The sequence below is a fragment of the Eschrichtius robustus genome, chromosome 3 (genome assembly GCF_028021215.1).
Source record: "Eschrichtius robustus isolate mEscRob2 chromosome 3, mEscRob2.pri, whole genome shotgun sequence".
NCBI classification, from domain to species: domain Eukaryota; kingdom Metazoa; phylum Chordata; class Mammalia; order Artiodactyla; family Eschrichtiidae; genus Eschrichtius; species Eschrichtius robustus.
Window position 1 is genome coordinate 10,613,907 of NC_090826.1, and position 26,263 is coordinate 10,640,169.

The 26,263-nt window shown below is 46.0% G+C and overlaps 1 protein-coding gene across 7 annotated transcripts in view; it reads left to right on the top strand.

Annotated features, from left to right (window-relative positions):
* The window catches only part of PRDM2 (PR/SET domain 2), a 119,082-nt gene that overhangs the window by 73,676 nt on the left and 19,143 nt on the right, over nucleotides 1-26,263 (top strand). For 5 of the 7 annotated variants that reach the window (XM_068538924.1, XM_068538928.1, XM_068538926.1 and 2 more), the window contains 2 exons: nucleotides 1,385-1,495; nucleotides 6,065-10,451. The exons of 1 other annotated variant lie outside the window; for it this stretch is intronic. In XM_068538924.1, coding sequence (XP_068395025.1) covers nucleotides 1,385-1,495; nucleotides 6,065-10,451 — 4,498 coding nt within the window. Of the gene's footprint in view, nucleotides 1-1,384; nucleotides 1,496-6,064; nucleotides 10,452-13,764; nucleotides 15,392-26,263 lie in introns of those variants that run through there. One more of the 7 variants, XM_068538925.1, reaches the window with a different exon arrangement.

Sequence of the window (26,263 nt, forward strand, 5' to 3'; positions counted from 1 at the left end):
TTTTTTTTTACAGGCTGAAGAATTAGGGATTTAAAATGGTATTTTAGAATTTGTTTTTTAAGACTAACAGATTAAATGGCTGATTATTAAGTATTTTATACTTCTTTTTTCTTGTTTGCATCTCAAATATTTATCAAAATCTGGGGATGTTTTTTAGGGTTAATATTTGCTTTGTATTGTAATTGATGTTTCTGTTTTTAATCCTGATCTTTGCAGTGGTGGTATTTTGTGTCTCTGACCTCATTTTCATCTGTTGTCTGTATTTTAGTTAATTATTCTCCTCTCTAGTGATTATCTGTTAAGGAGAATACCGTTTTCCAGAAGCTCTGAGTGGTTTCTAGTTTGTCGTTTTACTAGACCAAGAGAGAAAGGTGTCAGGAGGCTTGTTCTGAAAGGGAAAGGACAGCTCCGGGAGCTATTTGGGGCCTGGCTGGGGAGAGCGTTGCAGAAAGAGAAGGAAGGTTTGGGGAGATGGAAAGGGACTTATTCTGAATCTGAAACTGAAAACCAAAAGCCACCAGGAGTAAGAAACGTAGAATGGAAAAAATGGAACAAGGTCACACAGGTTCTGACTAAATCCCAAAGAGACTGAGCTTCCAGACCTTCCGTATTAGCACTTCCACAGAGAAGAATTGTCCTTCCATGTTGAGTATCTCGGTGACTTTAGTTCATTGTTCAGCATTGTTCAGCTCGTCAGATACGTGTTGCATTTCAGTCTTATCTTCTGAACTGTGTTGTCACTTGGAATGCAGTTAGTGTTTCCTGACTTCCATTCTGCGAGTTGTTAATGAGATGCTGAATTGTGCTGGACCTGGGACCCTCAGAGTGCCATGCGGGCTGACAGTGAATTATCCAGAATTACTCTGCATTTGATATTTGAGCTGTGGTGCATGGGAGTATCCCTTGCCATTCAGCAACATCTCTGCTTCTGTTGCTTTACTTTGACAAGTCTGGATAATGTCTTAACTAAAAGGGCCCCAAGTTATATAACATGTTATTTTTCTCTAATGTGCTTCTTACAAATATCTAGACTTCTGCCAGTTCCTATTATTTGTGTGGCATTGAAATTAGTGCTCTTATCTAATTTTCCTTTTACATCAGTGTTGTTAACTGTTTTAGAGTATATTACATATTAGTTTGATAGCTGTTATAGCTAGGAGGGGAACTGTTACTCGAGATTCTCAAAAATATAGGATTTATGGGTTTCTTTTCTTTGACATGACTTAAAAGTATTCATATTCATATTCTTTCTTCAGGAATCTGAGGTGATAATTGCCTAGAAATATACAGTTTGCTGTGTTTGAATTAGTATTTGTCTCCAAGAATTCAGGATAATAATGAGTGACTGAACGAACAAAACAAATAAATAAATATTGTGTTTCAGGGAAGAAAAAATCCCAAGAAAATAAAAACAAAGCAAACAAAACTGAAGACATACAGCTGAAGACAAGTGAGCCAGATTCCACCTCTGCAAATATGAGAGATTCTGTGGAAGGTAAGCTTGGGTATTGGACCTGTATGATTCGGGTATACATTGCCACCAGTTACTTTGACTTTGTATCTCCTTGGAATGCCCTTCTGAGAATCATCCAAGAACCATAAACGGTTAAACAGCAAAAAGGTCGCCTGAAATTAATGTGGGAAGTTGAGCCTTACACGTCTAACCTCCCCTTCAAAAAAATCATTGAAAACCTTCCTTGTGAAGAATGAAGTTATTCCCTGGTTAAAATAAAGTGAAACATCCTGTGTGATTGTATTTACTGGCAGGGACAGGAGGGGGGCTTCTGGGGTGCCAGAACTAGTCCGTCGCTGGGTTGGGATGAGCACACCAGTGTATTTACTGTGTAGACGCCTCACCTTGCTATACTTCTCTTTCTGTTTTTTTACTTCAATTAAAAACTCACTAAAACATATCAAGCACCTTTGATTTTATATATCAGAATGAAAAGTTTCTGTCTTTGTTCTTAGAATTTAAATTCCTACTTTATCTCTTCATGTTTCTCCCCACAAAACTTTCTTCTTTAGAGCCCCTTCTGAGAATTAATATTCTAGGCCCTCCACGATGTAAGAATTCCCGGAGACGGGGATTGAATGTTACTTGGGAAGGCAGATTGCCCTGTGCCGGGTGCCGTTGAGACACCATGTCGAGACTCTTGCCAGTAGAAGTGAAGGGGGCGGTGTGTGTCTTAATTTGTTATGTGGCAAATTCATGCAACAGACCGGGCTTGCTCAAGAGTTCATAGTGACCCAAACAGGCAGATTTCAAAATACAGGCTGTGACTCTTTCAAAAAACATTTGCAGAAAAAAAAAAAACCCAACAAAATATTGTGGATGCCTTTTATAATCATTTTATTAGCACTGTTTGTGGGGATGACATTCGTAAAGGATTGTAATTTTCTGTGGCATCTTACGAAGCAAGAATAGACAAATTTATTTCCCAGAGCCCTACCTATAAAAAAAAAAAAGTTCTGCCTGCTGATAGCAGGTTTGCTAAGACATTTGTTTGGACAATAGCAAAAATACTATAAGAACCTTACTACCTATTAGTGGCAGAATTAAAAAACAATCCAACAGTCCCGTCTCCCATTCAATAATTCAGAACAGTTATTTTTTCCTGATATAACATCAGGTCCTGTGAAGAAAAGATACTTAATGTTTTGCTTGCTTGTGGTACAGCTGGTCAGTATTTGATTGGTTCTCTACGTTGTGGCTGTCAGCCTCTCCTGCATGTTCTGTTTGGTCCTCAGAAAGTAGTCTGTATACTGAGCAGGCAGTTCAGACTCTTCCTTGTGTTTCCCAAACCATCCTTTATGTTTAAAACTCACCAGACCTCGAGCGTGGACACACTTTGGTTCATAGAGCCGTGCACATTTTGGTTCATATTACTTTGGGCAGTTTTAAATCTGGGATTGTTTACCAATCATAGAAAAAATATTTCCATTAAAAGAAGCCATGGATTTTGGCTAAAAATGAACTGTATAAAGAAATTTTTGAGCCCTAGAGATGTTATTTTCATTTCTTTTGTCTCATTTTGATTTTTTTTTAGCGATGTGCTGGGTCTTTGTTGAAAATGTATTTGGAAAGGGAGTTAGCTCCTAATTTGAAATACATTACTACCATCAAATGACTGGTTTCCCAGTTTGTGGAAAACTCATGCAATTTAAGAAATACGTCTGGAGGAAAGAAGGCTGGTGTCCATTTAGAGGCAGAAACCTTATTGCTAGTGGATGTAGAGGTAGATGGGGAAAAAGGAAGACTGATATTCCTAGGAAACAGCAGGAGGACTAGGACGGAATCATTGAGCTTATATTAATACCTTGCATGTACAGAGTTTGAAAAGGTGGGCCTTTAAAACCCTTCCTTGTCCCCTGTGTCCAGGCAGTCACCAAGTTTGTTTACAGGACTCCGGTAGCGTATCTCCATGATCTGACCGCTTTTTTTTCTGCCTCTTCTGCTTCTTTCCGTTTCCATCTCTCAGTGTAGGTAGCCAACCTCTCCCTTCTAATGCCACTGCATCAGTATTGGTTTTCTGCCTCTTCCCAACCCCGTAACACACACTGCAGCCAAATCTCCCAAATGGCACTCTCCTGCTTTAAAATATCTTAATGGCTCCCCATTGCCTCCAGCTAAGTCCACACTAATTTACAGTGAGCTGCATGTTTTGATTGCTCCTGCTTGATTTTCCTCTTCTTGTCCTTCAGGTTCTGCCTGCTTAATACTTTCTCTAAGAAGCCTCCCCTGATCAATTAACCAAGCCACTGGGTGTTCCTCCCGTGGGCTTTCTGTCCTGTGCCTTGTTAACCGTGTACTTCCATAAGCTTGACCATTAATTCATTGTAGTAGTGTTGCCTGCTTGCCTCGCTCCTGTTAAAGTGGAGCTCTATAAGGATAAGGATCTTGGTGGCCTTATTCACCTAGTACTGATGTACAGTAAATACTTGTCCAGTGAATAGGGGGAGAGCCAGTTAATAGAACCAGGAGAAGTCAGAGTAGCTCTGCTTCCTCTACAGACCCATTCTTAACTCTTCAGGTATCTGCAGTAAAAGGGGTGTAATTCAACAGAGAGTTAGGTGGTCCTGTAGAGAAAGCAGTATCGTGGGCCATCCCCATCAGCATTAAACGCTCTATAACAGCTCCTGTCTCAGAGGCCCTTGCTGTCCCTGTGTTTCCTTCTAGCTGCTACCCCCATTTTTCTGCTTTCCTTTACAGCTGAACTTGAGAGAGTTGCTTATAGTCTCCCTGTCTCTCCTTCCTTCTGTTCTCTTCTGAACTCCTTTAGGCCTTTTCCCCCACTGCTCCACCAAAACTGTTGTTGTCACCATCACCACACCTCCACCGTAGCAAATGGAATGTTCAATTCTCATTCCCATCTTACCCAGCCCATTAGCAGTTCTGGACACAGCTGATCACTCCCTCCTTAGTTTAAGGGCTGCCACTCTCTTGGCTCTCCAGATACCTCCCTGGCCATTCCTCTGAACCCTGGGTACTGGAGTCATCTGGGGGATACAGCCATCCCCCCTCTTCTGTCTGCATTCGTCCTCCAAGTGACCTCGTCCAGACCCATGCTCCAAGTGCCATTTCTAGTCTGAGGACTTAGCCATTTCTAGGCTTAGCCTCTTTTCGACCGTGAGTCATGTATAACTACTTAATATCTTTACTTGGATATTTATGAGGTACCTCAAACTTCAGCACGTCCAGAGTAAACTCTAGTTTCGCCCCAACACACACAAACGCACACAGACCAGACTTGCTTTTCTCTCCGTCTAATACAGTTTAGTGAGCAGGGTAACGGCAGTTGCTGTGGAATCCTCCTTGACCCTTCCTCCTCCACCACCACCCACCGTAGTCAGTCAACAAGCACATCTTGTCAGCTTCATCTCCAAAAGAATCCAGAGTCTGACCACTTCCTACGACCTCCCCAAGCCACTCTCGTCTCTTCTCCTGGAAGATATAGTGGGGTTGCCTCCACCCTTGTCCACCTACAGTTTTCTGTCTTCCTCGTAGCACCTGGAGTGATTCTCTTGTATTTCAGTCGATCATATATTTCTCTGTTAGAACTTTCCGGTAGCTCCCTGTTTTACTCAAAGTAAAGGCCAACAGCCTACAAGTCTCTGCATGAGCTGATCTCATCTCCTGCTCTCCTTTCTCCCCCCCCCCGTATGGGCCGCCCCTCCTCGCCCTACGGCCTCTACGACTTCCTGGCCGTTCCTTGACCACATCTAACATGCTCTTGACTCAGAGCTTACGCATTTAACTGTTTCCTCTGTGCAGAGGGCTTCCGTCCCCCAGATGTTTGCATGACTCATTTTCTTTAGGTCTCTGCTCGCCTGTCACCTTGCTGGCGAGTCCACCTGTGCACCAGTCACCTCACGTTGGGCTGGGCTGGATTCCTCCTGGGCGTAGAGACTCAGAAGTGACTTCAGATTTCTTTTTCCTTCTCTGAGGTACTCCTGAGTCCTCCATAATTTAATCAGCCTTGGAAGAAGTGAGCTCCGAAGTTCCTTTTACATGAAAAATTATGATCGCATGATTTTGGAAAATGTTCTAGCTCTCAGTATATAGTTTTAGTCAGGAAGGAGGGAGAGAATCATTGCATTCAAGGCAGACCAGTAAGAATCTAACCTGGTAATATGTTTAGCAATTTTCTTGTTTCCGTTTGGAATCATGAAAAATTGGAATTCATGACCATCGTATCTTGAATTTCAGTATCAACTACTCCAACACAGTTTTAAGCACTACAGTTTCTGTAAACAAAAATGTGTTTATATGTATGCGACGAAACACAAAAGAACCTAAGCTCCTTTAGGCATTTATTGTTCACATTGTATCCTCACTGCCCACTGAGCTGCCTGGTACAGAGCAGGTGCCCTGTAAACATTTGTTGAATGAGTGAAATGGAATTTTATGCAGTACAATTTATAACCGAGAAAGTAGAGCTGTGTTTTGTTACGACCTCCCTTACACATTTAGGGGGTAAGAGAAATAACGTGAATAATGGAAACTGATCACAAGTGGCTGGTGTGTGCCCTCACTTCCGTGCTTCTGCCTCCCTGTGCTTTCCAGGCCCCAGAGACGCAGACGAGAAGCCTTCTGCTTCCGCCGCCGAGCAGACGGCCGCCCTTCAGGAGGTGGTGAGTCAGGATGTGCCTCCGGAGCTCGCCCTCCCGCCCCCTGCCCAGGACCCCCAGGCGGGACCAGCCGCGGAGCTGGAAGCAGCACGTAGTGAGGCGAACGACCTGGAGGAGGAAGAGGAGGAGGGGGAGGAGGAGGAGGAGGAGGAGGAGGAGGAGGAGTTGGATGAAGAGGAGGAGGAAGCAGCTGACGTGCCAGATGAAAGCTCCATGAAAGAGCCGGAGATACGATGTGACGAGAAGCCAGAGGATTTATTAGAAGAACCAAAAACTGTTCCGAAGGACACTCTTGAAGACTCTCCAGAGGTAGCACCTGCTCTCAGAATTCCCAAAGCTAAAGAAGAGGCCAATGGTGACGTGTTTGAAACGTTTCTGTTTCCGTGTCAGCATTGCGAGAGGAAGTTCACGACCAAACAGGGGCTGGAACGGCACATGCACATCCACATATCCACGGTAAACCACGCCTTCAAGTGCAAGTACTGCGGGAAGGCGTTCGGCACGCAGATCAACAGGCGGCGGCACGAGCGGCGCCACGAGGCGGGGCTGAAGCGGAAGCCCAGCCTGACACTCCGGCTGCCGGAGGCCCCAGCCGATGGCCAGGCGCCCGGGGACGCCGCTCCTCCGAAGGATGACGCGCAGCCCCCCGGTCTTGGGCAAGACGCCCTGACCTTGAATTCAGAGAAGGCTTCCCAAGACACAGTGAATTCTTCTGTTGCAGAAGAGAACGGAGAAGTGAAAGAGCTTCATCCGTGCCAATACTGTAAAAAGGTTTTTGGAACTCACACTAACATGAGGCGGCATCAGCGCAGGGTTCACGAGCGTCACCTGATTCCCAAAGGTGTGCGGCGGAAAGGGGGTCTCCTCGAAGAGCAGCAGCCCCCAGCAGAGCAGGCCGCGCCTGCCCAGAGTGTCTACGTACCCAGCACAGAGCCAGAGGAGGAGGGGGAGGCAGACGACGTGTACATCATGGACATTTCTAGCAATATCTCTGAAAATTTAAATTACTATATTGATGGGAAAATTCAGACCAGCTGCAGCACCAGCAACTGTGACGTTATTGAGATGGAATCCAGTTCGGCAGACTTGTATGGTATCAACTGTCTGCTCGCTCCGGTTACGGTGGAAATAACTCAAAATATAAAGACCACACAGGTCCCTGTAACAGATGATCTTCCTAAAGAGCCTTCCAGCAGCACACACAGCGAGCCCAAGAAACGGAGGACTGCCAGTCCTCCTGTGTTGCCCAGGATTAAAGCTGAGACCGAGTCTGAGCCCGTAGCGCCTTCGTGTTCCTTGAGTCTGCCTCTCAGCATATCAACCACGGAGGCCGTATCGTTCCACAAAGAGAAAAATGTGTATTTGTCATCAAAGCTCAAACAACTTCTTCAAACCCAGGATAAACTGACTCCTCCTGCAGGGATTTCAGCCACTGAAATACCTAAATTAGGTCCCGTCTGTGTGTCCACTCCTGCGTCGATGCTGCCTGTGACCTCGAGCAGGTTTAAGAGGCGGACCAGCTCTCCCCCCAGCTCTCCACAACACAGTCCTGCCCTTCGAGACTTCGGAAAGCCAGGCGATGGGAAAGCCATGTGGACTGAGGCAGTTCTAAGTTCCAAAAAGCCCAAATTAGAAAGTCATAGCAACTCACCAGCATGGAGTTTGTCTGGGAGAGATGAGAGAGAAACTGGGAGCCCTCCAGGCTTTGATGAATATAAAGTATCTAAAGAGTGGGCAGCTAGTTCTACTTTTAGCAATGTATGCAACCAACAGCCACTGGATTTATCCAGCGGGGTAAAACAGAAGGCTGAGGGTACGGGCAAGGCTCCAGTCCAGTGGGAATCTGTGCTAGATCTCAGTGTGCATAAAAAGCCTAGTAGTGACTCTGAAGGCAAGGAATTCAAAGAAAATCATTTGGTGCAGCCAGCCTGCAGTGCTGTAAAGAAAAAGAAACCAACCACCTGCATGCTACAGAAGGTCCTTCTCAATGAATACAATGGCGTCGACTTACCTGTAGAAAATGCTCCAGATGTGACCAGGAGCCCCAGTCCTTGTAAACCCCTAGGTCCTCAGCCGGACCCTGACCTTGGTCCCGACTCTAGCTTATCTGCCCCTCCTGGCGAGTCTTCTCCTTCGTCACCTGCCCTGCAGACATCTTCCCTTTCTTCCGGGCAGCTGCCGCCTCTCTTGACCCCAACCAATCCCTCTTCCCCCCAACCCTGTCCTCCTGTGTTAACTGTTGCCACCCCACCCCCTCCACTGCTTCCTACTGTACCTCTTCCAGCCCCCGCTTCCGGGGCATCCCCTCATCCGTGTCCCTCTCCACTCTCGAATGCCACCGCACAGTCCCCACTTCCAATTCTTTCCCCAACGGTGTCTCCCTCGCCATCTCCCATTCCTTCCGTGGAGCCCCTTATGTCTGCTGCTTCACCGGGGCCTCCGACACTCTCTTCATCTTCCTCCTCATCTTCTTCGCCTTCATTCTCTTCTTCATCCTCCTCCTCTTCTCCTTCGCCACCTCCTCTCTCAGCAGTATCGTCTGTGGTTTCCTCTGGGGATAATCTGGAAGCCTGTCTCCCCATGATATCTTTTAAACAGGAGGAATTAGAGAATGAAGGTCTGAAAGCGAGGGAAGAATCCCAGTCTGCCACTGCGCGGGATATCGTTCAGGAGACATTCAACAAAAATTTTGTCTGCAACGTCTGTGAATCACCTTTTCTTTCCATTAAAGATCTAACCAAACATTTATCCATTCATGCCGAGGAATGGCCCTTCAAATGTGAATTTTGTGTGCAGCTCTTTAAGGCTAAAACTGATTTGTCAGAACATCGCTTTCTGCTTCATGGAGTTGGGAATATCTTTGTGTGTTCGGTTTGTAAAAAAGAATTTGCGTTTTTGTGCAATCTGCAGCAGCACCAGCGAGATCTCCACCCCGATAAAGTGTGCACACACCATGAGTTTGAAAGTGGCACCCTGAGACCCCAGAACTTTACGGATCCCAGCAAGGCCCACGTAGAGCATATGCAGAGTCTGCCAGAAGATCCTTTAGAAACGTCTAAAGAAGAAGAGGAGCTGAACGATTCCTCAGAAGAGCTTTACACGACCATAAAAATAATGGCTTCTGGAATAAAGACGAAAGATCCAGATGTTCGATTGGGTCTCAATCAACATTACCCAAGCTTTAAACCTCCTCCATTTCAGTACCATCACCGCAACCCCCTGGGCATTGGTGTGACGGCCACGAATTTCACTACACACAATATCCCACAGACGTTTACTACCGCCATTCGCTGCACCAAGTGTGGGAAAGGTGTGGACAACATGCCTGAGCTGCACAGACACATCCTGGCATGTGCTTCCGCTAGTGACAAGAAGAGGTATACCCCGAAGAAAAATCCAGTCCCACTGAAACAGACTGTGCAGCCCAGAAACGGTGTGGTGGTTTTGGACAACTCTGGGAAGAATGCCTTCAGACGCATGGGACAGCCCAAAAGACTGAACTTCAGCGTTGAGCTCAGCAAAATGTCCTCCAATAAGCTCAAGTTAAATGCGTTGAAGAAAAAAAACCAGCTTGTCCAGAAAGCCATCCTTCAAAAAAACAAATCTGCAAAGCAGAAGGCCGACCTAAAAAACGCTCCTGAGTCGTCCTCGCACATCTGCCCGTACTGCAACAGGGAGTTCACGTACATCGGGAGCCTGAACAAGCACGCCGCTTTCAGCTGCCCCAAGAAACCTCTTTCTCCTTCCAAAAAAAAAGTTTCCCATTCATCCAAGAAAGGAGGACACCCGTCACCTGCAGGTAGTGACAAAACCAACAGCAGCAGCCACCGCAGACGGACAGCGGATGCAGAGATCAAAATGCAGAGCATGCAGGCGCCTTTGGGCAAGACCAGAGCTCGCAGCTCGGGCCCTGCACAGGTCCCACCGCCCTCCTCGTCCTTCAGATCCAAGCAGAATGTTAAATTTGCAGCTTCGGTTAAGTCCAAAAAACCAAGCTCCTCCTTAAGGAACTCGAGCCCGATACGAATGGCCAAAATGACTCACAACGAGAGCAAGAAGCCCAAAGCTGCCGCCAAGAATCATGCAGCTCAGCTCTCGGGCAAGACGTGTCGGAGCCTGCACGTGAGGGCACAGAAAAGCAGAGCCGTCCTACAGAGCAAATCGGCCTCGGCCAGTAGGAAACGGACGGACAGGTTCAATGTAAAATCTAGAGAACGAAGTGGGGGGCCAATCACCCGAAGCCTGCAGCTGGCAGCTGCTGCCGACCCGAGTGAGAACAGGAGGGAGGACGGCAGTGGCAAGCAGGAGCTGAAGGACTTCAGGTAAGCGAGGCTCCAGGGCCGGAGGAATTCAGAGCTCAAGAGCGAGGGGGGAAAGACGGTTGGAAGAAAACACTGTCTTTGCCCAATGGCTTCTTTTCCTTTTTCCTGCACGATTTTGACATAAGCATTTAAAGGAAATAGCTGTTGCTTAAGGTGTAGGCCGGCGTGAAGGAGGGTCAGTGCTTTGGCTGTTGTAGAGATGGATACCTACAGCTTTTATTTCAGGCGTAGGACTCACAAAGTGGTACAGTTTCTTTAATAGGGCCAGTTATGAATTGGATTTGAAGCCATGAAAAGCTCCCCAAAGCACCCTACTATGAAAAGGTGAAATTCTCTCAAACTTCCTTTATATCTTGGGTGGTATCCCAGTGTCACTTGTATTATTTCCTGATCATAGCTTACTTCTTAACGTTAAGATGGATCACGGAGTTCATTAAAACCACGTTACAACCTGGTTTAATATTTCTGTGACTTAAGTGCAGTTCTAGCAACTGAGACTGCTTTTTACTATTCATGCTTTCTTTTATTGTGTTTTAATTTTAACAACTTGCCTCTTGGTTAAAATAAATCAAAACACAGCACCCTATTCCTTTTAAAATGCCGTATGTCCTCCCACTCGCTCCTGTTCTCAGGCATAGGGTGATAAACAGCCAGATTCCCACGGGCGGGAGGAGGAGAGAGTGCCTGCTGAGGCCAGGCCATGGTTCTTTCCGGTGCGGGTGGGGGACGGAGGGCAGGTCACCCCACTTGTCAGTGCCTTTGTTTCCCCGGCGTGATGCCAGAGCCCATCTTAGGTCTGAGGTGATTTCACTGTTCATCCTGTGTTCTTCCAATATTAAGAGCTGTTCTTAGCGACAGGTAAAAACATAGGGCAGGAGTTAAGTTTGTTCCATTGACTTCTCAGACTTTCTAAGTTAGTTCAAACGTGAGTGGAGTGCACTCTTGGTATTCCTGTGGTTTCCTGAATAACGCCTCCAGGTTCATCTCAGGTGAAGTTATTCATCATCAGCTAGAATTTCTGCAAAGTATTGTAAAATCCGGTCCTTTCAGAGCGAGCTGCAGGACTCTAGGCTCTTGGCTGTAACTTGCAGTGTCTGAAACTTCTTTGGTGTTTTAAGCAAACAGAATCAGTTAAGTGGGAGGTGACTGCCGTCTGGAAAGGTCACAAGGGCTCAGAGATGCTGGTATCACTGCACGTTTGGCGAGGCAGAGTTCTCGGTGCTGGTGTGCCGTAAGTCATGGCTGAAGATGGAGAGAAGAATCATTAGCCAAGGGTGGATTGGAATGATTGACTGTAGGGATAAAGGATGAGATGTTTTTTGAAAGCTACTTCATAAAAATACTAAATAACCAGTTACGGTAGATCTTACTGACATAACTAACGCGTATGCAGCGTCTGGGAGCTTAGTTAGTCCTGGTGAAAGTGAACACCTGTTTATCAGCTGTCCAGACTTCCTGCCTGTAGCAGCTTCACTGTGTACCTCCTTGTACTCAGTCTGTGTTCGGGAAGTTCCACAACGACAGGACATTCTTGAACTGTCCTTTTCAAGGTCAAAGAACCCAGAACATGCCGTCATTTTCACGGACTGTACTGAAAAACATTTCCCAGGTGCTTGATGCTTTAGAATGTATAGGTGTATTCTCCTTTGTTTCCAGTAGTATCTGAAAGAATCACTTATTTCGTGCTGGATCCCGCTTATACAGTCCAAGGGTAAAGTTGATACGAAAAAAAGTAATGTGCTGTAAAGGGAAACGCTCTGAGTGAAGTTCATCCAGTGCTTTTGAAGAGCCCTTAAGACCGCAAAGGACTGAAGTGCCTAATAAAATTGTGTCTCTGTTCTTTGCCCCAGCTAGTTTTAATTATTTTGCTTTGTTTGAAAGTGAACATTGCTGGAATGAAATTTGGCCTAAAAGGAAACGAGGAACAATCAGTTAAGAAGACACGGGTATTATTCTGACTGTAGATGGTAGCAGCAGGCTTCCGTGACCATAAACTTGGGAAGTATTTTTGGGAATTACAAAATGAGCGTTCAGGGGGCATCACATTTTGATCATCTGGGCAGAAGAGCGGGCGATTCTTCAGAGAGTTGTGGTCGTCTTAGTACCTTGTAGTGAATTTGGTATAAAGCCGGGATCCTAGGCGCAGGCCTGGGGGTGTGATGGTCCGTCGGTGTCAGCCCAGGGCTCTTAGTGGAGGCTTCGTCCTTTTCCGTGCTTGTTGTGCTACACTGGCAAGGAGTTGTTTTCACTAGTCTTCTTCCCTTTTCAGTATATTTCTATTTGTAAATTTTATTCAGGGCTGATTTCATAGCACAGGTTTGGAAATACCCACTTTCACTCTGGTTTTCAGTGCTTTCGCTGTCCTTGCTCCACTGCATGTTCGAGGACTTACCCCGGACCTGGCAGCACGCCCTTTTCCTGTGTGTTTCATCATAACTGTGATTAAGGGCTAGTCCTCAGCACTCAGACGCTTTACATTCAAATGCCAGTTTAGGATTCCACAGATTTTCAAGTATACACTTGCAGTCAGCCGTGAGAACGACGTCAGTTTTCCATTCTACGCGGAGAGCTCAGCAGAATTTGCCATTTGGTCATTTCCTGTAGCACAAGCCATTGTGCCAGTCCGGGTGTGAAAAAGGCATGTGCTCCAAATCCTTTTCTTAGGACAAAGCCACAGAGACGTAACACCGACTAGATTCTCCTGCTACAGCTCTTAATCCAGCGAACGCTGTGTCGGGCTCACCTTCCGCAGGTCGGGTCGGAGCCCACCTGTGGCTTGTCGGTGGGACTGCATTTAGAGCTGGTGCTGAGGGCTCATTTCCACGGACTGTAGGACAGAAAGATAAGGAAAGAGGCACATTTTCTACTCTCTTCTTACCCATCTTTGATCTTTGTAAATCCCAAGGCATTTTTACATTCTTCAGTGCTGCTTTTAGAGCAGCTTTTGTTGTTGTTGTTGTTGTTTAATACTATGTTCCCATTGCAGCCAGCTAAGGACACGTAAATAAGTGATGGAGAAGCAAAACGAAATTCCAGACCAAGCTTTTCCATTTACTGTGAAATGGGTTAAACAAACAAAATGGTGCTGATTTCTCACATACCATCCGGGCCACATCACTCCAAGGAGACTGTCTTGTGTCCCTCCCAGCACGTCTCTTGCGCGTGGGACACCCACGTTCCCCCACACCTTCCGAGCCATCCTGTTGCTGTCTTAACATTCGTCCCATGGTCTTCCCACCTTTTCTTTAACATGGTCAGTTCATAATAAGGTTGTGTTATGTTGTCATTTATCTTCAGTTTTCTTATTTTCTAGGAACTTCCTGTAGAAAAGCCCCCCAAACAAAACAAACCTTAATTGACTAAATAAAGATAATGCATGCTCAACTTAGGATAAGCACTACGGCAAAGGATATGAAATCTACCAAGCTTGCAAGACCAGTTGAAGCTGACTCAGAAACCCTAACACACAGCTGATTGCCAGCGGGCTTCTTGTTGCCCTGGTTAGAGTCAGGCGTCCGCTTCTTCGCTGACGCCCAACACACGTGCTGGGCTCACAGGTGATTGAGATGCACAGAGGAGGGCGCTATAGGACGGGCTAGCTGACCTGGCTCCTCGTCACGGGACTGGTAACTCAGACCTGGGACTGGTAACTCAGACCTGAGCGTGGCCCTGGCTTTTGGCACAGAGCAGAGAAAGGCACGAGTTGAACCTAATCTTGCAAAGCAAGTTCTCTGTTTTATCAGTAGTTTGTTGTAGATTTCAGGGATGACGGATTCTGATGCACTCGTTTTATAATGTTTTGGTCACACCAGCTCTTGATGCCTTTCCTTTAAATGAATTGTAGACAGAGGCATTTAGCTTCTTTCTTAGCCTGTTTTTTGTTGTTGTTGTTTGTTTGTTTGTTGTTTTTTTATCACAAGCCGATTGCCAGCATAATGGAGAGGAAACCAGATTGGATATGGACTCTTTTTTATGCCTCTTCCAGTGTCATGTTTATATATCCAAATGGACATTATCCTCTCAGATTATTATCTGGCACTAATTTATAACTGTTGTATTATCGGAGACGGTAGCAATATATCAGTGCCCAGGATACATCACAGGCCTGTATAGATGTATGTCTACACCTAAGTGTAAGTGAATTTACTTATCAGGTTTCACACATCAGTCTCTAATAGAGATTTAAAAAACCCAACGAATTGGCCTATTTCTGAGTATACGAGTATCATTTCTCCATGCATTATTATATGCCTTCCCTCTAATTAATGACAGAGTTGGTGGAAAATGGCTTAAGTTTTATTCGTGTTGTTTTTGTTGTTGTTGTTGTTCTCAACTTTAAAAGTAATCTACCTCTTAAAATTTGTAGTTTAATACTTGTTTGGTGAATTTGTGCCACTTTAACCCTTTCACTATCATTCCCATTTTGTTACATTTCTGTTATGGGGACTTTATGTTGAAATATTGTATAAAGCGTTTGTAGCAGTTTAAAAATAAAATATTTAAAATTATTTAAATTGTTTTGGACGCTTCAATTGTATTATATGTGATTTACATTTTACATTTTGTTTGAGTTGTTAATCTGGAGAGTGTTCTTGTATTGAAGTTTGCTGTTAGTAATTTTATTGTTTCTTGTTGGAGAGTGATATAAAAGACTATTCTAATGAAAACATTAAAATTTACAAATTGACATACAAAAGGGGTTGTCCGTTGATTTTAACCAACGTAGCCTTGAGAGAGAGAGAGAGGTTAATTATAGACAGACAAGTTAAGAGTGGTGTTTGCTATTTTTCCCCTTCCAGCATGAAATAAATCATTTGAGCTTGTCGGATGTACAGAAAGTTTTCTTATGCTGTTGCTAGCAAGCACTTACTGACGGGGGAATTCAAATGATGCATTTTATATCATTGTAACCAATAAAAAACTTTCTAAAAGCTGTGAAAGGACTGTATTTTGTACATCATTGGGAGCAGTTAAGGGGGAAAATGAAGGTGCACGTGGGAGGGGTGCTCACAGGCTGCATCTCTAAAGTGCAGTTGTCGAGCCCCACGGCCGACCTCCTCCCACTTGTTTCTGTTTGGCATTGATTGAATATTTGTGAATTCACGTCGTTTCCATACCACCTAGAGAGTAGACGTGCAGTTGGATGGTGGTGCTGAGAAGTGCCTGGAGAACTTAACTTTGGTAAGAGTGAAATAATTTCCTGCGTGGGGTGTCAGTTTCCTCTGTGCTTGGCGAACAGTGCACTCTAGTCTGGAGATTTTTATATTTATGGATCCCCCGAAGAATGAAACAAAGAAGTTGTAACACTTGTATTAGGTTGATATGGAATTGCTGTTTGTTTGTTTGTTTTTTAAAGATTAAAAATGGCTGAGACAAGCAGTTTCATAAAGTCCTACATGGGAGCACTTGTCCTCATTTTTTTTCTCCGCCCATGTCCTTCCTGCCCAGGGAACGGTGTCGAAGCTGAAGGTGCGGTCGCCGTCCCTCAGCGAGATGTTCACACTTGCGGCTTACGGAGTCCTACCTTAGGAAACCCCAGAAGGGCTGGGGGCAGGTGTATGGGAGGAAGAGGCAGAGAGAGGTACGGAGCGGCTTTCAGCGTTAGCGGTGTAAATGTTCTGGAAACTGGGCACTGAGCACGCACAGCACCCGGGGAGGAGCTGGACGCTGTGAGCTGGAAAGAGCGCTGCTCTGGGAACAGGGAGTGGGTGTCCACCTCGCCCACCTGTTCCTCCAGGGCTCTGACAAGCTCCTTCTCCGTCCCTGCCTCGGTGGCTTAGCCTTGGGCACGTATTTTGCCTCAAGGTTGTTAGTTCCTGGTCTGCCCGAAGTGGGGGATGGACAGGGTGGTCCCGAGTTTTCCTTCTAGCCAGAAGCCTTCTTCCCAGGCTGTGGACGCTGACATTTCCTCGGGTCTGAGAGAGCAGCATGAGGTCTGTTGCGTCACCCGTTCTTACAGCAGTGCCTGGACGTGGCAGCACCCACATACTCAGCTGAGGAGTCCCCAAGCAGGTGGTCAGCTCCCTCTCGACAAGAATGAGCTGCCCCAGTTTGGTTGCTTTACTCTTCATGGAGTTAAACACTTTGAAAAATTTAAAAAGCTAATAACTAAAGCCTTGTGTCCCTGCAGCTAGTATTTTGAAAGATCTGTCCGTGTCTCTAGGCTGGCTATTTTCATTTGGATGTTACAGGTACTTTCTAGCAAAATGTTTTATTACAAAATCACATTAATTTATCGAGCACCTACCGAGGTAATTAGGTTACATCAGTGGACCAAAGTCCCAGCCTTTGTGAAGCTCATATTTGCGTGGTGCCTTTTTTTTTTTTTTTTTTTAAAACACTTCGTATCCAAAACCTCCCTCACTGTGTCACAGTTCTCCCAAGGCTGGGTGGTCAAGAAGATGCTTCTACCTTAATATTTGAGGGCAGATATCCAGATAACTGCTGACTTTTAATACTTACGTTAATGCGACTCTTCTAAAATTATATCTCAATGCATTCGATGTTTTATTTCTGTCGATTTTGATTTGACATCAGGCCTCACTTTGAATCGATTGACTTATATCCTTTAAGTACAGGTGGGTGAGGAAAAGGTTAACTCGGATACAAAGGCCACGTTTAAAGTAGTCCAAAAACCAGGCCGATGGTTAAGGAAAGCGGTTTGCCATTTCTGTCATTTTTTTGGACACCTAAAGTATCCCCACGCCCACCCCAGGTAATTTCATTGCACACTGAAGAACTTCAGAATTTATGTGGGATAAATCATAACGCCTGTGTGTAGCTCTTAATTGCTAAAGTACTTGAGTGTTCTCATTTGAGCCTCAAGTGCCTCGACATTTACAGTCACCCTGCTGTAGGATTAAAAAAAAAAAAAAAAAATCCAGATTGGTGAGAAGGATGACATCCATATTACCATTGAAATTCTTTATAGACTAAAATATCAAAAAAAAAAAAAAAAAGTTGAGAGGAACAGAACTTGAGGTTCGAGTGGGTGTGATGTAGGGAAAATGTGAAGCTGCTCATTGGCCGATCCCTTCAGGCAAATGCCTGGAGTCCTGTTTGGTACCGCCCAAGGGCCCACCTGTACCCCTGCGCCACCCCGCCCAGGCCACACCGGGCCCTTCGGTTCTCCCACCGCCCTCCCTCGTGCTGCTGCTTCTCCAAGAGGTGTTGGAAACTGATCTGTTAAGCTCTGGGGTGAATCTGACATAGCTTTCAGGTGCTTTCTGTGTGCGAGGTACTGTGCAAAGCGTTTTTCAAACTTGACGATAACCCCGAGGCCGGTGTCGTTTACAGATGGGGAAACAGACCCAGGGGGAAACGATTTTTGTGCAGAGGTCACACGGTTCTCAAGTGGAAGGCTGGGATTTGAACTGCCTCCAAGCTGTACCATCCTATTGATCATTTTTGTAGTTTCTTTTTTGAAAGCTTCATTTTCTCTAGATGTAGGATACAGACCTTGATATCTTCTCTAGTGAGGGCTTTCCCGGCATTGGTGAACAAGTAGAATCATCCCTTCTCGGTAAGGCTTCTTCCTGGTGCAGCGGGACTGTTGATTAGTATGGAGCCGCCTGGGAACATTCACATCTAGTTCACTGTTTTAACTGTGGGACATGCTTCTACCTCCATCATAGACCTTTCAGGTTCAACTGGCTTTGTAGATCAGTCTGATTAGTCAACAAAACTCTGTTTAATAGAAATCAAGCACATGATAATAATATGCTTTGATTCTGGAAGTGTTGGTCACCAGGAGGATCCTCAGATGTGACTTAAGAACCTTGACCTGTTAGGCCAAAAACCAAAGTCTGTCGGGGCTTGCCCTGCCACCTCAGCACATATAGTCTGTTGCGTGCAGAGTGAAAGGTTAAGTTTCTGCCAAAAGTAAGTTACTTTTAAAGTATAGGATTAGAGCCTGGAGGGTGCGTGTAGGTTTTATTTACTTTCTGGATGAAGAATACTAATTGGAAAAAGCATCGGTGATGCTGCGTTAAATCATTAGCCGTTGCAAAAGTTACATTCAGTCATGAGCCATTAAAAGGGGCTTGGATACACTTACTAGAGTAAACTTGCCGAACCATTGGGGTGATAGGATTTGTATGAGCTTCTGTTTTCTGCCTCACTTGGACCAGCTGGATTCCTTTTCCACTGTCTCTTACAGAAAACGAGCAATTCAGGTGGGTGGTTCAGAGAACATAAGCCTTTAATGGGAGAAGTTTGTGCCTAAGTGTGCCTTCCCGTGTCCAGCTTATAATCCACGGCAGGAAGCCAGACAACGGACGGTTTTGAAAATTCCTTGATAGGCGCTCCCCGAGTTAGTTACTCAGTGGGGTGTTATTTCAGTCATGACAGAAAGCTACAGGTAGATTTTAAAGTATCGGTTTATGTCCTGAATCAGAACGTACTTAAGCTGAGAACGTTTCCACATCAGTGTTTAGATAGGAGCCCACTGCATAATACAGAGCTCTGCTTGGATAACTGCTGAGTCTTAGCATGAAATCTAGATATAAATTTTAAGTAGAAAACATTTTTTAAAAGACCTACAGTTTGTTTCACAGGTAAGTTAATAATAGAAGGGGATTTAGGCCTTAGGATACAATTGTGGCAGTTTTAATTTTTTAAGTTAAAGTAGAATTTCAATTTAAAATTGCATTTGTTTTAGTATTTAATACTTGCCAAAAATACAACATTTTAGTACTCTCTGTTGGAATGAAGTTATTTAAAACTCATGTGGATTTAATTTTCCTTGCAGTAACATTCTCTTCTCACTTGCTTTTTATAATCACATCCAATCCTTGCCAACCCAGCTCGAGTTTAGGCACATTTTCAGATGGCTTCTATTTCCAAGCTATTATTGGACCTGTGAATTCAGGCGCATTCTCCTGTAGTGATTCAGTCGGTCAGCCATTCAGAAAACATCTTTAATGATCAGTCTGGGTCATGAAGGTGTTGGTCTGTAGATCTGATGGACTCTGTGCTGTGAACGAGGGTTTTCAGAGGACCCTGGGGTGCAGCTGGCCACTGCGGAGGAGCCGAGGCTGCCCTTGGCTGTCCCTGCCCGCTGGGCACTAACTCCTCGGAGGCCCTCCCACCGCTTGAGGGAGAGCAGTTGTCCCCATGTACAGACAAACTGACCGAGTCTGAAAGAGGCCACGGCACCTGCATTATGTCCCACAGCTGTAAATGGGGACCCCAAACACGGCCATCTGACTCCAGAGCCATGCTCTTTGCTGCCATGTGAAACAACCTAATTCACCGTGCCCTTGGGTCTGACGTAGTGACCGTGTCCCCCAGGTGATCAGCGCTGATGTCATCACCCACTACAGGGTTCTGCTGTAGAGAGGTTGGGTAGCGTGCTGGGAATAAACACTGGCCTTGAACTCCCAGCCACCTCAGTTTTAATTCCCTGGGTTCCGTTTGTCACTGAGGTGGGGCGCGCTGCTTGCTGGCTGAGCCCCAGGCTCCTGGTTATGGGAGCGGTCGGGCTAGAGGAAGGGGACGTGTGTTCCCAGTGAGGACTCAGGGGCTGATGACTCTGGTGGCGGTGGTGGGGACGATCAGTGACCACTGTCTAGTGACCGGGGCTCGAGTTTCACAGCAATAGCGCCGGGGAGGCCCTGCTGAGGAAACCGACAGGGTGTAGTAACCGTCCTCGGTGGAAAGAGCCAGAACGTGGACGGTGATGATCGCTGAGGAACTTCAGGAAGAGGCTGCAGAAGAAACTGCTCATGCGTTCAGAGGCCCAGAAGGAAAAAAAAAAAAGATTCCTTCATGGAAAATGACAAACCTCAGTTTATGTTAGTTTCAGAGAATGGTGGTTACTGTCTTTGGGGAGAATAGAACTTTTTTTCAGAATTTTAGAAACGCTCCCAAAGGCTTCCAGGATGGTCTTAGCCCTCTGTCTGGGCCCAGGCAAAGTGAACGAGCCTGGGGCACCTGAGGGTGCCTGGCCTCCTGGGAGCCCCTCAGGGTTTTGCTGTGACTTCATTTCAGGCATTGGGATGTAGGTAAGGGCACTGATTGGCCCTACACCCGGCGCCGCTGATCACCCGTCTATCCCGACCATCCGATCTGAAGGACTGCCCTTGTTCGTCACTCTGCATCTCCTCCTCCCTGTGCTCTCCTGTTCTAGGAGGGACTTCACTCATCCGTACGTTCTGTTCTCGACTTGTCAGGGAGGTTTATTAAATGTCCCCCCTCCTAGAAGGAGAGTTCTCGCTGGGCGGGAACTTCGTTTTGTTCACTGCTGCATTTCCAACGTCTCCCACAGTGCCTGCCGCGTAGTAGCCGCTCAATAAATAAGTTGCTGAATAAAATATTTGAATCCTGGCTTTACCACTTACTAGCTTTGTAATATGGGGCAAGTTACTTAACCTTTCTGAGCCCCGGCTTTCCTTTCTGTAAATGACGGTAACAACCTATCTGACCAGGGAGGACGGTTGTGAAGACTGCAGATGTGCCTGCCCTGGTATGTGCCTGCTGTGGCTCTGGAGAGGCGTGCTCTTGAGTCTCAGTGTGAGTCTGATTCACAGTTGCGTCGGCTGCTCAGAGCTGACTTTTGCCACGTATGAGATTTTGTGGTCGCACAGATCACGGTGGCCGGAACCTTCCTTCACCGTCTCTTGCCTCCGCCCAGAGAGGAGGAGCTCGAGCGTCCCCAAGCCCTGGTTCTGCTGCCAGTGACCCCCGGGGCCCTTTGCTGTGTTTCAGCCAGGCCTGTGCTGTTCATACGCTGACCATAGCGCTCCCTTTTGCCCATCAGATAAGGAGAATGAGCCATAAAACAGGAAATCAGTTTTCAAATCACAACGAGAAAAAGAGACGATTAATTCTTACTCTGTCGTCTTTCCATATAACTTTTATTTCTCTTGGTTTTGAATTTCAAAGTCAAAATGTAAATTTTTTAAGCTAGGTTCAGAAGAAGACACTTCCTTAGCTCTGTGAAACCATGACCACTTAAACAACGGACCCCGGTTCATTGAAATAATAATGTAAGAATGGTCACTGATGTTTTAAAGCTCTTACTAGCCACTGTTTTCAGGGCTTTACACACTCTGCCCCATTTAATCATTGCAACAGCGCTATGAAATACAATACTTTTATGTTCTCCCATTTTACAGATGGGGAAAGTGCAGCACAGAGGTTAAGGAATTTGCTTGAGGTCATAGCTAGTAAAAGGGGAGCCCGGAAACAAGTCCAGCAGCCTGGCTCCGTTTCTGAATTGGGAGTCTCTTCTGCCCCTCACCCACAGATCGGGGAGTGGGTTCGTGCCTGGTTCACCACCCTTAAGAAGCGGGGAGACGTGGCCTGTTAGTATGTAGTTGCCCGGGGAAGCCCAGCTGATCCGAAGGAATTAAAACGTATGCTGGAGGTGAACGCAGGTCTTGGTCCGTCCTGGTCGAGTCCAATTTGTGTGTTCTTGGGAGACCACACTGAATGGTTTCAGCCAGGCCAGTGTGACGAGCCATCTCACCTACCAGCTTCGTCAGGAAGGGAGCAGATCCAGATACTGACTCATCCAGAGCATTAAACCTTGTTCCCTGGTGTGAACTTTTTTGTTCTTTTTTTTTTTTTTTTTTTTTTCTGTTTTCATAGTCTTTCCAAGCCATGGTTGGCAAGTCGGTTTCCATTTGTGCAAGGGGAGCAGCTGCCTGGGGCTGCTGTGAGCTGGATTCTCAGGCGGGGTCCCCTTCGGGGATACAGGCCGGGCCGAGTGCCCGGTGTCCGCCTTGGACGCAGGAAGGGCAGTGGCTGTGTTGCACAGGCGTTTGCTGTCTGAGGTCTAACGTATCTGCTACTTCCCTTTTAAAAGGTACACGGGACATAATTTCACCTTTCCTGGAAGGCTCAAGGCGACCGTCAATTTCATACTTTGTTGTGGCAAAGTGACACCCTCGGAGTTCAGGCATACAGGATCCAGAAGCTTGAGATGCGGCTTAAGTAGTTTTGGAGAAGGATGTGCTTTTCACCATCTCCTTTTTCATCTGTTATTTATGGATCCTGTCTGTACTCCCTGGCAGCCTTCTGATAGGCTTCTGATAACCGTCTGTGAGCTAGGAAGCCAGGGAGGGGTCCTATTGATACGATACATAAGTAAAGAAGCGCTAGGGCCTGAGAATACCCAGGGACCTCCCTTGTAAGCAAAGTGCGCTGCGGAGAGGGGCGAGTTCAGTGTAACACACATGTATGGACTGCTCGCTTGCTTTTAAGCTCCCAGAGCACACGTTCTACATGTGGCGAGAATAAAAGGAAAGTTTGGGTGATGCTTCACACGGTTACTTCCTCAGCGAAGGTTTGTCGCCCGGGGAGGCACCTTAATTCTGAAACAGAACAGTCTGCTTCGCTTTCCCCGATACCTCTGCCCTGTAATCTGTATTTGGGATAAATATTTGATTCGGTGCCAAGTGCCCGAAAGTGGTTGAATCTGTAAGGAAATGCCTGGAGGTTGGTTCCATCCCAGTACTTGCCTCCCAGGCTGCTGGACCTGCTCGTGGATTGGATTTTCCTCTTTCATTCGCAGTATTCCTCCAGAAGTTCTTTAGAATTTCTCTTAGAGCCAATGCATAGGCCTACAGGCGTTTTATCCTCCTATCTTCTTCATTCACGTTTAGGCTCCTTTGAACGAGTTTTACGAGCGAGTCTGGTGAGAAGAAGTCTACGTTAACTTTGCCTTCACGCAGGAGCCGACTCTTTTGATGCACCTAAATAAATTGGTGTCAGATACTATAATTGACATGTAGACTCCGATACGTTTTTACGTCCTTAAAACTAAAAAATTACAGATACAGCCCATTGGTGCCAGCCGGCAGCAGGTGTTGTATTAAGGTGATGTCCTGAATCATGTTGGGCAGGTGCTTAGAGGGGAGACTGGTTTGCTGGTCTAGTAGGTATTGTTAATTTCAGCCTGAGGAAGTGCATTTCCTGTCTGTGTTCCCAGGTGTGTGAAGGGACCCTAGTTTGGATTATCTCACCAGGATGTTAGTGGACCACCTGCATCAAAAAACCACCTGGGAGGCTTCTTAAGAATTTCAGACCTACTAAACCATCAGCTCTGGGAGTGGGTCTTTGAAATCTTCATTTTTATCAGCTTCTCCAATGAGTCTTACCCAGGCTTCAGAGTTCCCTTATGGTTCTTATAAAGGGGGGGGGGGGGGCGGGGGGATGACATGGTGTGTCACCACATACCATCATTTTTATTTGCTTCCGGTCTTCATTTTAAATTATTTTCCTTTGCTTATTAACAATCTCTTTCATATATTCATAACATTTTTCAATTCTCAGAACACTTCGCTTGTATATAACCATGCTGTGACAGATGAGCCAGGGTCGCTCAAGAGTTAGGGTCACTTCTGAGTGTCAGAGCCAAGGTGGACTTGAGGATTCCCTGCCTTGTCCATTGTTGCTCTTTGTGCATCTTTTTGAGGGGACTGTATGACCTTAGGTCATTCACGAGGACAAGCCTGGTATCGCACAGTGCCCTGTTGTTGTGCGTTCACTCTACCCCAGCACCTACTGCAGTACCCAGCACACAGTAGGTACTTAGTATCGGTGGAGTAAAAAGAAAGGAAGAAACCTCCAGGAATAATGGAGCCAAAGCTACCACTCCACTTCAGTGACCTCTGATCTGACCCCACCTTATGACTTCAGGGCTTAAAATGTGTATTTGGGGGGGGCAATTAATTGTTAGCAGCTGAATAGAGAGCATCAATTTGGATAAGTAAATGATCAATTAAAATCAGGTTGAAAGAAAAACTCGGTTATTTGGTGGATAGTTAATTACAATTGGTCTTTAAGGGTTGCTGCCTGGGGGCATGGTCCTCAAGGTTAAGAATGTGTAGTGAAAGCCAGTCAGTGAACCAATAAGAGACCAGAAGGGAATTGCGCGCTACAGCTCGTTAACCAAAGGTATTGGTGAAATTATATCTCCACACCTCCCGCCCCCTGCCCCAGTCTACACCCGTGCACACACAGCCTGTCTGCGATTATAACCCAGCATCCTGAACTTCGTGAGGTAGGACAATCCAAACACTCCTTCACATTTTAAAATCCTTTCCCCCAGCTTTTGGCTCTGAAAATAGGGCCGTCCTCCCTCTGTCTCCAGCTTTACTTCCTGACATCTACCAAGGAGTCCTCTCTCGTAGAGCCTCCCAAATACGTGGCCGTGGATGGCTTCCCTTCCGTGCTTTCTTATTTTTGCTCAAAACGAGGAACGCCTCCCTCGTAGAGCCTGAACGCTGATTGATTTCATGATGCCACACGCACTTGACTGGGCTGTGCCGAACAAGGCTGTTGCCCAAACCGGACTCAGGGCGCATCTCACTCACCTGGGCGGTTTCTCCATCGCGCCCATGAGTCAGAGCTGCCGCGTAATGGGATCCAGCCAACGACGGAGTCAAAGGGCTGCACACAAGCATTTGACGAAGGAGACACAGAGGTCTCCCATTTACACATTCACCCAACCATCAAGTCCGCGTGTTCACCATGGCCTAAGGAATAATTGGCGTGAGAGCATTTTGCAGAGGACAGGGCCTGGGAGGGTGGGGTGGTACCAGAAATCTTCCTGAACTGTTGTTAGAATACCCACTGTGGATAAAATGAAATACAGTCGAGGCTCAGTTGGTTTTCGTTTAACCAACCTGCCATGTTCCTGGATGCCCCTCACCCCCCCAGTGACACAGGGAATACCCATGCCCTTCGGTGCCCTGCAGTCAAGTTAAATGCAGCCAACAGTCAGTTGTATTTGTTCCCAAACCTGTTTATGACACTTTTGATAACGTTTAATAATAACATTAACGTAACCATGTTTATAATAAATATAATAACAAATATGCCAGTATTTATTATTGTACGTATATGAGTTAATTGAATATCCAAACTGATGAAATATGAACAGAGTTGTTTATGAAAAACAAGTTGAATGCGTAGAAAGGCTCATAGTATTTTGCTTAAAAACTGCTGTCCAGTTAGGTGTGGGTGAGAAACAAAGAAAAATCCACATAAATACATAGAAACATGTTGCACTTAAATTGCTCTTAAAAATTTCTTAAGTTCGTGCCCCACTTGAAACGGTAAGTGGAAAACAATAACTAGATGATGCATTCTGGGTGTGGTTTAGTCAAGAAAGACTGTAGATCTTGACCCTTCCTTCATTCATTTATTCACTCATACACTCAACTTGGGACCAGCGCCTGCTGTCACGTGCCAGGCACTGTTCGGGAGGGTGTAACAGTGAGCAAAACCGACACAATTCCCCACCCTCATGGAACTCACATCCTAGTGGGGGGAGACTGACAATGAACAAGCAAGTAACTAACTATATAGAATGTCAGATGGTGAATGCTGTGGAGAGAAGTAAAAGAGGGAAGGGGGAGTAGAGACTACGAACGTGAAAATGGGGGCTACCATGTAAATGTAGCCTGACTGTAAAGGGACTATATATATATATATATAGAGAGAGAGAGAGAGAGAGAGAGAAATGAGGGTGGTGGGGGAGGGAGAGGGGAAGCAACCCTGTGGACACAGGGGATGAAAACACTTAGAGGGAATGGCAAGTGCAAAGGTCCTGAGGTGGAAGCATCCCTGGTGTGCTCAGGGGAGCCAGGCCGGGGCGAGGACTAGGAGATGAGGTCAGGGAGGTAACGAGGGGCCAATTTATATTGGCTCTTGCAGCCCTTGGGAAGACTTTGCTTTTATCCTGAGTGAGTGCGATTCATTGCAGGGTTTTGAGGGGAGGAATAATATGGTATGACTTGCCTCTTAAAAGAATCAGTCTGGCTGAAGTGTTAAGAATAGGCTGAACGGGCCCAAGAATAGAA